Here is a 14,283-nt window from a genome sequence, read left to right as displayed (position 1 = left end):
TTGCTTCTCTTGGTTTGTTTGGTCGTTTTTATTTTTTAAAAGACATAACCACTTAATTCTTTGCATACAATGCAGTAGTTTTTCAGGACACATTTTGTTCACCCAGTCCAATCTATTAGGTAATGCAGCTTTGTTCCTGGAACTTTCTGTTTGCTCGGGTGAACACTGCTTGCTGCCTCTAGCTCTCCAGCTGTCATTTGGGACTTCTCTGCATCCCCAGATTCCCTTCACTTCTCCTCCAAGCTAGATTTGTCTTCTTGGATACTTTATTCCTATTTTAGTGAGGCTCACTGCATCCTTTGATGGGTCTCTTTGAAAGCAAGAATGAAAAATGTAATTTTGGCCGGGTGGTGGTGGCGCGTGTCTTTAATCCCAGCACTTGGGAGGCAGAGGCAGGTGGATTTCTGAGTTTGAGGCCAGCCTGGTCTACAGAGTGAGTTCCAGGACAGCCAGGGCTACACAGAGAAATTCTTGACAATTTCACTTCATAACAAGATTTCCTATATTACAACCTCTCTAAGCCACTTACTCATTCAATATTTCAGATTTTACCTATCCAATATATTGTTATTTATGCATGTGTGGAGAGAATAAAAATAAGTATACCAGGCTCAGGGAACTCTTTATACTCCTCTCTCCCCTCTATGACAGCTGTCTTAGTGCCTGTAATTTTTCTTTCTTTTTAAAAAATATTTATTTATTATATGTAAGTACACTGTAGCTGTCTTCCAACACACCAGAAAAGGGCATCAGATCTCATTATGGATGGTTGTGAGCCACCATGTGGTTACAGGACCTTTGGAAAAGCAGTCAGTGCTCTTAACCACTGAGCCATCTCTCCAATCCAGTAATTTTTCTAATATCAAAGGCCATTGTTCCACCCACATGGGTTTGTCGGTTAATCATTTTTTTTTGTTGTTTTGTTTTGTTTTTGTTTTTTCGAGACAGGGGTTCTCTGTGTAGCCCTGGCTGTCCTGGAACTCACTCTGTATGTAGACCAGGCTGGCCATGAACTCAGAAATCCACCTGCCTCTGCCTCCCAAGTGCTGGGATTAAAGGCCTGCGCCACCACTGCTGGGCCAGTTAATCATTTTTAAAGGTTGGAACCTCTGAAAGATCAACAGCTATTTTGTCCTGCTTATGGACAGCCTAAATGGGCTGTGACTGTTCTTGATAGTACCTTTAAATATATTTTTAGAAACATTACTAATTTTATGGTTTCTTTCTGAGATTGGAGGAATATTAATTTGTGCTTTCCATTGCTGAGACAAATCATACCCCTATAAACTCATGGCTATTTTAGCCACAGATGGCTTTAATTTTTCTATTTGTCTTCTGGCCCTATACTCTTAACCCATCTTGCACTTGGTTTTACCTGAGATAAATATTTATGAGTTATGAGTTAAGTACTCATACTTAGCTCCTGAAGAAGCCAATGTGGATGCCAAGATTTTGGTGAAATTACTGTTATATCTGTTCCTACACCAACTAAACCTTCAATTTCAATGCCATTTATTTGTACATTTAGCGTTGGTCTCTGATTATTTGTAGCAGTTTGCCAAAATATTTGTCTTCTGGTCTGGTTACCTGAATTTCTTGTTTTATCTACTGAAGCTGTTCTGTTCTTGATTTCATCCAAGGCAGTGTTTTTTTGTTTTGTTTTTTCGAGACAGGTTTCCCTGTATAGCCCTGGCTGTCCTGGAGCTCACTCTGTAGACCAGGCTGGCCTCAAACTCAGAAACCCGCCTGCCTCTGCCTCCCAAGTACTGGGATTAAAGGCATGCGCCACCACCGCCTGGCCAGTCACGACCTTGAACACGTTTCTTTGGTGACCCAGCTGCCTGCTTCTTGCAGAGAAGAGACTAATCATCTGGCTGGCCTCGCCAGGGACAATGGCATGTGTATGTAGGAACTTGTTCATAAGTGGATTTCTGTGCCATCTCCTCTATCTCCAGTCTTTACCTTCTGAGGCCCTAGACCTTACACTGGCTTACTTCTTACTAATAACACTCTACATTAGCAACAAGAATCACCTAAGTCACTTTTTACTATTCTACTAACTTTAGATTTCATGTGAATGTTTTGCTCACATGTATATTTGTGTATCATATGCTTCCTGGAAGTGAAGTTATTCTTAGTGAGTGCTGGGAATTGAACCTAGGTCCTCTGTAAGAGCAAGTGCTGTTGGCTGGGTGGTGGTGGCTCATGCCACCCACCCAGTTCTGTTATTTCTGATCTGTGTCACTATCTTAAATAGATCAGAGATGTCTCGTAGCTTTTTAATTGTCCCATTAGGTCCAGGCAACCATTACTGTATGTTCTTCAGGTATCAGATCCTGTATCTGGCCAGGGTCTCCATAGCCTCAGCCAGCTTGGATTTTTTTTTTTTTTTTTTTTGGTTTTCCGAGACAGGGTTTCTCTGTGTAGCCCTGGCTGTCCTGGAACTCACTCTCTAGACCAGGCTGTCCTTGAACTCAGAAATCTGCCTGCCTCTGCCTCCCAAGTGCTGGGATTAAAGGTGTGTGCCACCACCACCCAGCTTAGCCTGGAATTCTTAAACTTCTGAGTGCTAACTAGTATGTCCCAAGATTTTTGTTTTTCTTTTTCAAAAATTCACCAGTACCTCAAGTCCAGTTCAGTATCCTCATCCCAACCCCATTTTAAGCTTATTCTTTTCCACTCAACTGAAACAAAGGCACTACTTATCTTTCTATGATGCTGTGTGTGTGTGTGCGTGTGTGATGTCCTTTGTTACTCCCATGACATTTACTATAGTCTGTCATAAGAGAAACTTACTAACTCACTCTATGTGAGGGCCACAAAGACCTGACAAAAGGAGAGAGTTGAGTTATGGGAGCCATCTAGCACCGTGACAAACTCTAGTTGTCAGGTCAGTAGCAAATTCTGCCTCTATGACTGACTCTGAACTGTGCGTTATCTCATCAGAAAATGTACTTCACAGGGTTGGGGCCAAGGTGAGAGCACACTGACTTCTGTGTTATCAGAATGTTCATTCATGGCATTTGCTCCTGAGGCAGTGTCCACTTCACTGAGACAGGGGATTGAAGCACACAGAGTTCTTCTATAAGGTTAAAGTTCTTAGTTACACCCTGTAAGATTCATAACATCTCAGGAACATTTCTTTATCCACTTCTCCTCTGTTTCCTACCCATACACTGTGTAGCTCTCTTAGATACTGGGCTGGCCTTGAACTCAGAGATCTGCCTACCTCTGCCTCCAGGGTACTGAGATTAAAGGTGTGTACTACCACACTGGGTGGATTTCCTAATCCTTTAAGATGAATGTGGCCCAGTGTCTGACAGAACCAGAAGTGGGTCAACTGGAAAAGACAGATGGCTTCAAATATGCCTGGCACCATCACCAGTAAAAGAATGTTTAGACCAGGAAAAGCTACAGAAATAGGCTCTGACCTACCACTGCAGGGTCACAGACTGGTCTACTGAGCGTGGGAAGGCAGGTCAGCCATTCATGTCCCATGAGCTAGGGGAATGGAATCTATTAGGTAGCATAGCACCACCTTGTGGCCATTTCAACCCTTCTCCCTCTCCTCCAGGTGTTGGCTAAAAGCAACTAAGTGCATATACTTTCTTACCTGTTAGAAGCCCAGTACACTCCTCTTTGTAATATTAACAAATACAAACAACAGAGAGGACCAGCTGCTCTTTACTGTTCCCTGAGAGAAAGCTGGAACACAAAGTACTTCCTCTGGCCAACCCCCAACTGCAGGGTCTGTCTAGATTTCCCCTAGTTCAGTCTAACTTCTCTCATCCTATATTCAGTCAGGACGAGCAGCACAAGGTTGTCAGCAGTAGGAAGAATACTGTAGGTGCAACTTCTGTTCCAGTAATTCTCAGTCTGTCGTAGCCACTCATGCTTCTGTAGCTAGCTTTCTGTTAGCTCTGTGTTAGGAGGACAGCCAATAAGATGCACAGATCCGGCAGTCACCATCAGTCGTCGTCAGATGACTCTTCTTCGGCCTCTTTCAGCCACTGGATGAATCTCTGCAGCTGTAAAGAGGCAGAGGGGACAGCTGGTAGGGGAGAAACATACATTCCTACTGCTCCTGTAGCAGATAAGCAGTTCTGGCCAGAGTCCTAGAGTTTAGAGTGGAGGGCAGCATACCTGCTGATTCTTACGTAACTGCTGGCCTTTGTCAGTTATGTCTCTTTGGCTGAACCAGCTCAAGATTGTTTCCTCAGCCAAGATCTCCAGCTGGTAGAAAGCCATCAGGACCTACAAAGAGTCAGCAAAGAATGACTCAGGATCCCTCTATCTAGCAAGGATATAATAGCATAATGGATTAAGAGAAGCCCTTAGCACCTCTACCAGGGTCTCAGCTTCCTACCACCTATTAAGAAGCCTCTTCAAGGCTGGGCAGTGGTGGCACACGCCTTTAATCCCAGCACTTGGGAGGCAGAGGCAGGCAAATTTCTGAGCTTGAGGCCAGCCAGGTCTACAGAGTGAGTTCCAGGACAGCCAGGGCTACACAGAGAAATCCTGTCTCAAAAAACCAAAAGAAAAAAAGAAAGAAAGAAAGAAAGAAGCCTCTTCAAAACAGACAAGACAGTGGGCATAGTGGTACATGCTTGTAATTCCAGCACCTGAGAGGTGGAGGCAGGAGGTTCAGGAATCCAAACTGAACTACCTAACAAGTTTACGGCCAGTTTGGGGAAAAAACCCCAAAAACCAAAACCGAACAAATACCAAAAGCCATATCATTACTGTCCACCCAAAACAAAGAAAGTCACTCTTTGACTTATGGACCTCCTGCTGAGTGTCTGCTTAGTGCATCCTCAGACAGCCCCCTTCCTCCTCCCCCACCCCCCCACTCCCATCCCCCTGTCCCCATGGCTGCCTCACAAGCATTGGCCTGGTCTGCACTGCATTACTCCAGCAGTAAGCATAATCCTAGGGACAGAGGGTGCAGTGAACACACTCTATACTAGCCTCAAGTTAGCTTCAGTTTTATCTCTGTGGGGGTCATGAAGGCCTATTTCAAGACAAACACAGGATACAAAGCTTGGAATGGTATTCACCTTGGCCATGGAAGTAGTGAGAGTCTCATGTTCCAAGAAGAAGTCCTCAATGGCCGCCAATGCTTCCAAATGGTCAGCTGCACGCTTTATGTAGTTCCTAAAAACAGGGCTCCAGGCTTTGAGCAGCTATTAAAAAAAAGGGGGGGTAGTGATGGTGGAAATGTATATTCCTTAGTATGCCCCCACAGCTGAACAACAAACACACACAATATTGATGACACGGAAGGACAAGCGGGCGATGATGCAGGCAGCATGGATCATTTGGGAACTGTTCCCACACAAGGCTGGGGAAAAGATGACATTTCTCAGGGAAGGGAAAAGGGGGTCAGATAAATGCTGTTTGCCGTCTCAAAATTCCAACCTAGAGGTTAATCTTGCTCTGGTCTAATCACTGTGGGCTCTGTAACACCAGGTCTGATCTTCATGCTGTTTTAGACTATTTGGTCTTTGAGAGAGAATTTTGCTATGTCATCCTGGCTGGTCTCAAAGCCCTGGGTTCCAGAAACTCTTTTGCCTTAACTTCCTGGAAGAGTTGGACTACAGATAGGGAATGTTCTTTTTGGGGGCCTGGAATGTTCTCAATTCTGGAGTCTCAAAGAAGATTCAGTATTAAATATTACTGGACTCTGGACCACTTAATGCTCCTCTAGAAACCAACCACCTTTCAAAGACAAGGAGAAAAGACCCAGAAGCAACATATATACCCAAGAGCAAGCCTTCCTACTCCTATCTCCTTTTGAGACAAGCAGTACAAAGATGTTCAGCTGTCTCCACTCAATCCCTTGCACACAGCCTTGGTCTTTGCTTACAGGAAGCAGCAGGGCACAGTAGCGGTTTGGGTCAAGCAGGCCATCTACTTGTTGCAGGGGGAACTCCAGGACCACATGGCTCAGAATCTGCATCACTTCCTTTAGGCTAATGTTGTAGGCATGCCTGTGGGGAGATGAGTGTGAATTATGGTTAATATTGATGGTCCATTTGACAGGATCCAAAAATCACCCTAGTAGACAAATCTCTGGACATGTGTGAAGTTTCCAAATTGGGTTAAGGTGAGAAGACCCCTCTTAGGTGTAGGTGTCACTGTTCTCTGGGCTGGGGTCCCAGGCTTAAAAAAAAAAAACCAAAAAACAGGAGGAGCTGAGCACCAGTATTCACTTCCGCTGCTTCACTGCAGAGGCCATGTGATCAGCTGCATCCAGTTCCTGCCACCGTGAACTGTATCCTCATACTGTGAGGCAAGATCAACCATTCCTTCCTTAAGTTGTTGATTTTGGCCATTTTGCTGCAGCAGAAGTAGCTGATACACAGCATGGCTCTAGGGGTTCACTGCTCTAAGACTAGGATCTGACAGACATCTCCGCTGAGGCTGGGTGCTAATGTTCTCCTTGCTCCAAACACTCCTGGCCTTCTATCCAGGCTACTACTCCGGAAGCAAGGCTTGGGGGGGAAGGTCTGCTCCTGCAGCAACTCAGGGGAGCAAGCAGGAGGAAGGTCTTACTTGAGAGAGTTGATCTCCAGGACTAGATTTTCACAGGAGATGTTCTCCTCTCTGCCCCGCTGCAGCGTTCCCAGGACCTCGTTCTGGAAAACTGAAAGGAAAGAGCAAGCTTGGGTTTCCGGAATGCTCTGCTCTAAGGCTCTCGTTCTGACTTTACACCAAAGCCTCTCTGGGAGGAACTGAGCCAGTGGCTAGATGCTACAAGCAGAGAACAGAATCCCCACTTTGTTCACACCTCTGATGTCATCCAGCTGAGGGGAGCCTGCTCGGCTGTCTAGCTCCTCAGGATCCACACTGCGCTCACTCTCAGTCTCACTTTCCTCCTCCATCTTGATCATGAGTCCTAAGAACACAGAAACGAGGAGCCAGTGACGCCGCTCCGCGGGTAGAGTGCGTGACTGGCTCTGATCTTCACCACCACACAAAATCAGGTGTGCTATGCACTGTGTACACCAAGGAAATGGACGTAAGAAGATTAGGAAGCTCGAGGTCATTCTCAGCTATGAAGCAAGTTCAAGGCTAGGGCTTGAGAGCCTATTGTTTAAAAGGGGAATATGGAAGAGAAGGGGATCCGTGAGGTAGTTCTGCATGTAAAGGCACTTGCTACCAGTCTTTGGGACCCACATGGTGGAAGGGGAGCACCAACTCCAGCAAGTTGGTCTATCACCTCTACTTCCCGAATACATAGACACACACACAGTTTTATCAAAACGATACTGACAGCTAGCAATATGTATCCTGTCAATATGAATTGAAGGTCCAATAATTGGATTCCAAGGCATTCAAAGTTCTTAAGACTATTCAGAGTAAGTAGAAGACAGGTGGGTGTAAGGTCTAGCTCACCCCAGAGACTCTGCCGTAGCTCCTCATCTTCCTTCGAGTTTACATCCTCAGCTTTCCAGAGGTATCCCTGGCCTTCAAGGCCAACTTCTGCAGGATTGTAACCTGGAAAAGGCATTGACTTTTGAGAAGGCCCAGCAGCAGCAGCCATCTTTCTGGAAGGAAACATGTCGTTCTAGGGGACAGAGAGATGCACAGATGCCCCACACCTGTTGAGCCTCACACCTTTCAGCTTCACTTTCTCCTTTTCTTGGTCAGCTCCAGAATCATCACTAAACTGGCCATCATCTTCATCTTCCTCTGCATCTGGAGGGTGCAAAGAAATCACCGAGCCCTCTGGCAGCGTGATGTCTGGGCCCACTACCACCTTAGAGAAAAGAAGCAAGCAGCACAGACTTCATAGTGCATGAGGAGAACTGTATCTTGACATTCAGAACAATGCTTTTGTTTTGCTCTAGTTTTATACTAAGCTAAGCAGAAGGCAAAGAAACTTGGGCTCTCACTGCAGGCTTATTTACAGGGGGAAGTGTGGTCCCTTTTGACTTGGCACAACCACTATTTAATTCAGGGGCTGTGCACAGCCTGGACAAGCCTTACCTGGGAAGTGAGGACACAGTGTGGCTTCAGTTTGACTCGCTCCTTGACCTCAGCTCTGTCACAGAGCAGAGACTGGTGTATTTGTGCTCCAGCAGCCACTCGAACTCCCTGCCATAGGTAGGCCTGGTCCAGTACCACATTATCACCTGGCTCAGAATGAGGAGGACTTCTGGTCACTCAGGGCTCCACATCCGAAACAGAGTCCTTCACAGAGGACAAGGCTGATTGACACCAGCCCCAGCCCAGTTCCCATCTAGCTGATATTCTACCCACCAACATTAGAAACATCCAGTCCCTTCCAAGGGCAGCCCCAAGAGCAAACTGACCATCCTCTACTAAGTTTACAATAATTTTACACTATACGTATGGCTTAATCTGAGAACCCTCAGGATTTCTCGGAATGAACTATAAACCTTATTATAAATCATGTTCACACCTACAAGGAGAATCCAATGGCTCCACCTCTATAGAGAGGTATTACAGAATATGAATCCTACTGTTGCCCTTTTAAGGTCTACTACTATTAGTAGTCTCATATTTTTGAACCAAAGTGAGTTGTCAAGAGGAATACCGTGATTAAGGGAGAGCAAAAAGAGCATGGAGAGAGCTGGAAAGATGGCTCAGTGGTTAAGAGCACTGGGTGTCTTTCCAAAGGACGTGGGTTCAATTCCCAGTACCTACATGGCTGCTCACAACTGTCTGTAGGTTCAGTTCCAGGGGATCCAACACCCCCACATGCAGGCAGAACACCAATGTACATAAAACAATAATAAATACATTATTTAAAAAAAAAAAAAAAGAACACAGAAAGCCCACAACCAGCATTTAGGTCCCAGCACTGCCTTACATTAGATGTTCCTGGGGCAAGAGAACTAACACATGCAAAAGCCTTTTGAAAGCTGTAATGACTGAGCAAAGGCTATTAGTATACACTAACTCTCCACTTGCCTCCAAATGTGAACACACAGGGGACATTTGAGAATGTGACCTTACACAGACTGGGCAGAGCTGTGCTGGTGCTCACTTTTAATCCCAGCACTCAGGCAGATCTGTCAGTTCAAGGCCAGTGTGGTCTACAGAGTTTCAAGTTAGCCAGGACTATATAGAGAAACCCCATCTCAAATAAAACCAAGCTGGCCACAAAGCCTTGAACTCAATCTGTCCTCCAAAGTAGATGGGATCATACACAACTGTAGCCAACTAACTTCCTTTGTCCTGCCCTCCTGCCTTTGTTTAAGACAAATTTTGATAGATAGTTCCAGGATGGTCTCAAACTTGTAATCCTCCTACCTCCATCTCCTAGGAGTTGGGACTGTAAGTGTAAGCAACACTGGGTGTGGTGGCTCATGCCTTTAATCCCAGCACTTGGGTCTCTTTGAGTTCAAGGCCATCTGTTCAAAACCAAACAGACAAACAGAAACTTGTGCACCAGCAAGCATTCTTTTTCTTCATATTTCCTCACCCTAAGATTTAGTCAATTTAACTTTACATGTGTGAGTGTTCTGCCCGAATTATGTATGTACACCATGTACACGTTTGGTGCCTGAGGAGATCAGAAGAGGTCACTGGATCCTCCTGCAGTTGAGTTGTGAGCTATCATATGAATACTGGGAATAGAACCTGAGTCCTCTGCAAGAACAACACAGGCTGAACCACCTTTCCATCTCTCTGCTCCTTCCTTAGGATAGGCACTCTAGTTTCCTATTTATAAGGATTATCCCTTGGCATCCTCCCTAGCTTCTGGAGACACACTGCAGCCCCATATCTATAGGACCACTGCCAGGTTCCCCACCTGTGCTCACCAATGTGGCAGTTAGGGCCAATGACACTGTTGGTGATGGAGCAGTTGCTGCCAATGACAGTGCCAGCTCCCAGAAGCACGTTTTCCTCCAAGATGCTGCCATGGCCCAGGCTGACTTCAGGCCCTCGGTAGATGTTGTGTCGGGAATGAGTGTAGTTCTGTGTGGTGCTGTCAGTGAAGTTTACTTCTGGAGTGAGAGGGTAGACCCATCGGCGGATGACGTCAGCACAAATAGCTGAGTACATGTGTAGATTGGAGACCCGGGCACCATATTCCCTAGTTGTCACATGCAAGTGAATCTGGTTTCCAAGGATCTGAATGAGAAGGGGCGGTTACCCAATCAAGCAAGGCAGGAGGACAAGCCCCAAGTACATTACCTTTCTAGCCTTTTCAGTCCCTCTCTGTCTCTCACTGACATAGTCAAACGGCCTGAGTTTTCTTTCTCAGGCTTAATGAAACACAAAAGGGAACCAAAGGTTACCAGAGTAAGATAAACCCTTCCTCCAGAGGTTTTGCAAGCTTTGCTCACCTCCTCATTCATTAACAGGCCTCGTACAAAATCATCTCGAGTTTGGTAGTCAAAATTGTCTGTGAAGAGTTGAGCTACCTATGGGGAAAATAGAGCATGCTACGGTTACTTCACCAGTATCAAGCCCAGAGAGCTATCAAACCCATAATAATTGGCTGTGGGACAAAATCCTAGATTTGGTTCCCAGTATACTGGGAATGAGATACCTCTCTACTATACACCAAGTAAGAAAAAGAGGGAAAAGATGCACACGCTGGCCTTGAAAGGGAGTACTAAGAGGCCCTCGGGAGTTCTCTTTGGCTCTGCAGCCCTCTTCTGGAGAGCTCACCTGAGGAGAGCAGATGCTGATGTGACAATCCAACAAATCATATCGAATTTCCACTCCGTCTCGACTGCCCTGGAACAGGCTCTGAGGGGAGAAGTTGCAAAGGCTTTAACTCATCTCTCTTCTTGAAGCTCCTTCCTCTCCTACCTGAGTTCCCTAGACGCCTAGTTACCAAAGGAAATGAAAAGCGCCGGAGGCCTTGGGTCTTCTGGAAGTGAAGAATCCTGTTTGTGATGCTGTCCACAGCCACTACTAGGTTGTCTTCATGGCAGCGTGTAGGGTGGCTGGGTGACGACTCTTTGAAGATCATTGTCATCACAGATACATTTTTTTCTAGCTTCCTTCTTAACCTATTAAGAACCAGAGGCAGAGTGAGTCTTAGGACTCTATTGGTTCCTAAGTCTTGTCCCTGCCTTCTTTCCCAGCCTGACCTGTGTTCCTCCAGGGCTCTGGAAATATTGATATTTGAGATGACATCTCCGTATATCAGGAGGAAGTCTGAGCGCACCAAGGCCTTGGCATCAACGTCACGGAGGACGTCTCCTAGTGATCGGTATAGCTCTGATGTGATTATTCGAACAACGTTGGGGGACGTAGGATGGCACCACTTGGATTTCCTGTAGGAAAGTGATGAGATTAACAGTAAATTAAACAGAACAGGCGATCACAGACCTGACCTCCATTCAGCGTTTGTACTCCTCTGTGGCGTTCCTGGGTTCCTGCCAGCGTTCCTGGCTTCAAAGAGACGAATGAAGCATAATAAATGGTTTCAGCATCCAGTGTCATTAGTTTTATGTGTTTGAGAAATTTCCTTCCTATATCTTGACTCCTGTCTTCAAATGTGACTTTGAATTCAAAATCTTATGAGATCTAGGGTATGAAAGTATTCTGGGAACATATTTTTTTCATGTCATCTTTCTTGTTCTGAGTCTATATCAACTTTAAACACTGTAATATGGAAAACATGTTGGGTATATTAGTCTTTATTTCCCAAACTCATAAATTCCCAGGCTGACTCTTCCAAATTTTAACAAGCATCTCTTAAGAACTTACTGTGGGCTTGACACTAAGGTGGGCAGGGGGAGACTTGTTCTTGTCATTGAGGGTCAGACAGTATTTGGAAATTCAGTGGGAAAATAAAGATGCTCTTCCAATAACATACACTCTGGAGCCATAAAAAAAAAAAAAAAAAAAAAAAAAAAAAAAAAAAAAAAAAAGAAGAGAAAAGAAAAGAAAACAACTCACAGGAACAAACTTTGAAAGGCTCAGAAAACCACAGGCAAGCCTTTAATTCCCGTCACTGGAAACTCAAGGCAAAGAAAGCTCCAGCAGCTTGCCACCTCAGGACGCGTGAGGAAAACACTAAACCTTATATGAGCTCAGAACAGATTCAGTTTTTTCTTCCTCATGTCTCTACTTTGTCAAATCCATCCTGGAAGAACTCGAACAAGACGGTGAACCATGGAAAGGAAAAACTCTGAAGGTTTACTTACTGTAAGTGTTCTTTGATCTGAGCAGCTTTCCAGCAGCAAAAGACAAATGTTTCCTGTACACCCGTGGCAGTCAGGAATTCCAGAGTATAGTCAATTAGCGCCACATTGGCCAGGGGCAAGAGGACCTATAGGGCAAGATATGAAAAACTCTTGAGATCTTCAAGCCATGATTATACTTTGGGTACCCCACTGCAACCATGTTTCTTTCACCAGTGCTTGCAGACACTATAGTTTGCTTTATCCTTTTATTCTAAAGCAAACAGGCTCTAAGGTTCAGTCTAAGGTACTGGGATTTGAGCCTATTAGGCATAGTATCAGACACAGATAGGTTATAGGAGACCAGTGCTAGCATCAAAGACAAATGTTGACCCTAAGTCATAGCTCTAGAACTCTAAGCACTAAGGTCTTCTCCATAGAATTTCCTTCTATTGCCACTAGCAGTCACAGAAATCATTCAAACACTTGTCAAAAATGAACAGTCATTAGCTTTAGGAATTCTTAAGTCAAAGGCAAATCCCTCTTTGAGTGAACTATGGATTGCTAAGTGACCCAGTAGTTGGCAAGCCTAATACCAATTTCCTACGTCTAGGCAATTCCGAGGCTGATGGCAACCCACTGGGTTCCCCTTTCAGCAGATGGGTGGAAATCGGCCCGCACCAGGTCGAGATCTAGCCTTTTTTCCTTTAGGTATATATTATCATTGCCTTTTCTGAAGCAGTTTTTAAAATTGCCCATGCCCTGCAAGGTTAAAGGCAGTGGAGTCTCCTCTTGTGCTACTAAATTTCCCCATGGGAAGGCTTCTTTCAAGCACTGATTCTACACACAGCCCTCTCCATCCTTCCCAAGGCTGGGTAGACAACCCTGCGAGAATCCATGTTTGCTAGCTACTCATCTGGTCGTACAGCCATCGAGGTTTCAGTCAGTCTCTCCACCTTTTCCCAACCAGATAAACTCAACTTTAGGGTTACTTCCAGAGCACGCTTCACTAACCAGCGGCAGTGGCAACTTGCAGCCCCGCTACCCTTCAGGCCCGCAAGCAGCTCGCGTGCCGGGTGCTCACCCGAGGCTGGTCCTTGGAGATGGGGAAGAAGCGGCGGTTGAAGCTATCGGCCACTAGAACTGCCTGGAGGGGCGGCGGTGGCTCCTCTTCCGCACCTTGGGTTCCACCACCGCCCGGGCCGCCGCCGCGTTTGTTCGCTCGGCCGGCCGCAGCGCCAGGCACCGCAGCAGTGGCTGCCATTTTGCTTCGCAGCCAGCACGTCCGCGGGGAAGCCACACGGCACGCAGTAGGGGACAAAAAGGACTTGCAGTCAAAACGCGAAGGTGTGATAGCAGGGAGAGAAAGAGGAAGGAGTGCGCATGTGTGTACCAGCAGGTCCCACCCACCCGTGCTTGGTTTGAGTCGGGGCGTGGCTGACGGTTCAGTATGAGTAGGCGGTACTGGGTGGTGCAAGCACCACGGAGGGTTGAGATCCCACTGTTGTCTACCCGGTTAGTGAGTACTGTTTGATTGCACAAGCTAAGATGGCAGCGAGCTAAATAGGTTTGTGCTTGTCGGGCAGGAGCCTGCGGCTTCTCTGCCCAGAGCATAGTAAAATTTGTAGTTCTCGGTGACTGGAGAGATCGTTCATCAGTTAAGAGCACTTATTCCTCTTGCACAGGATCCGAGTTCTGTGCCCAGCGCTCATGTAATAGCAAGCAACTATCCACAATTGCAATTCAAGGGTGTCCGATACACTTTTGACCGGGCACTGAATACCTGTGGAATACACACAAGCTGGCAAAAACACATAAATCTAGAAATAAAATGTAGCTGTCCACTTGCAGTCTAGTAATCTAAGGGGATCTGGCGTCTTTGGGAGGGAAACCACGATCTGCACAAATACTGAACGTGGAGGCAAGCAGTAAATTTTTACCGATCACGCACCGATTATGGGCTAGGTCGTTTCCCCTCCTTCCCTCCCTCACCGCGTGCTGGAAATACGACCTAGAGCAACAGGCATTTCTTAAACACTTAAATCAGACTAAGGGAGCACGCCCAACTAGTGAGTGGAAAAACTGGTGCTGGAGCTCATCTGACTTCATAGTTCCACAAGCGTTATCCCAAATGAAGCTGGATCTAAGAGCAGCAGTAAACTGAGCA

The 14,283-nt window shown here is 45.9% G+C and overlaps 1 protein-coding gene across 1 annotated transcript; it reads right to left on the bottom strand.

Annotated features, from left to right (window-relative positions):
* Positions 1-3,666: 3,666 nt before the first annotated feature.
* On the bottom strand, positions 3,667-13,472 carry Eif2b5 (eukaryotic translation initiation factor 2B subunit epsilon). The gene is made up of 16 exons (XM_031363426.1): positions 13,201-13,472; positions 12,141-12,265; positions 11,079-11,264; positions 10,820-10,997; positions 10,651-10,731; positions 10,323-10,400; positions 9,795-10,107; positions 7,993-8,138; positions 7,621-7,762; positions 7,399-7,500; positions 6,791-6,898; positions 6,556-6,646; positions 5,867-5,990; positions 5,058-5,183; positions 4,144-4,254; positions 3,667-4,028 (listed from the first exon to the last, which is right to left on the bottom strand). Exons 1-16 carry the CDS (start codon positions 13,378-13,380, stop codon positions 3,969-3,971), a joined length of 2,151 nt encoding a protein of 716 aa, XP_031219286.1. The 5' UTR covers positions 13,381-13,472; the 3' UTR covers positions 3,667-3,968.
* Between the last annotated feature and the right edge of the window lie 811 nt (positions 13,473-14,283).

This window comes from Mastomys coucha, unplaced genomic scaffold (assembly GCF_008632895.1).
Source record: "Mastomys coucha isolate ucsf_1 unplaced genomic scaffold, UCSF_Mcou_1 pScaffold12, whole genome shotgun sequence".
NCBI lineage: Eukaryota > Metazoa > Chordata > Mammalia > Rodentia > Muridae > Mastomys > Mastomys coucha.
Note: the sequence above shows the minus strand (reverse complement) of the source record. Positions and strands in the feature narration are given on the sequence as shown.

Coding starts and splice junctions, on each gene's coding strand:
- Eif2b5 (XM_031363426.1), bottom strand. CDS start 13,380: ATGGCAGCCACTGCTGCGGTGCCTGGCGCTGCGGCCGGCCGAGCGAAC. Junction 5,991..6,555: donor CTGGAGATCAACTCTCTCAA/GTAAGACCTTCC, acceptor ATCTCCCCACAG/GCATGCCTACAACATTAGCC. Junction 4,029..4,143: donor AGTTACGTAAGAATCAGCAG/GTATGCTGCCCT, acceptor GCCTCTTTACAG/CTGCAGAGATTCATCCAGTG.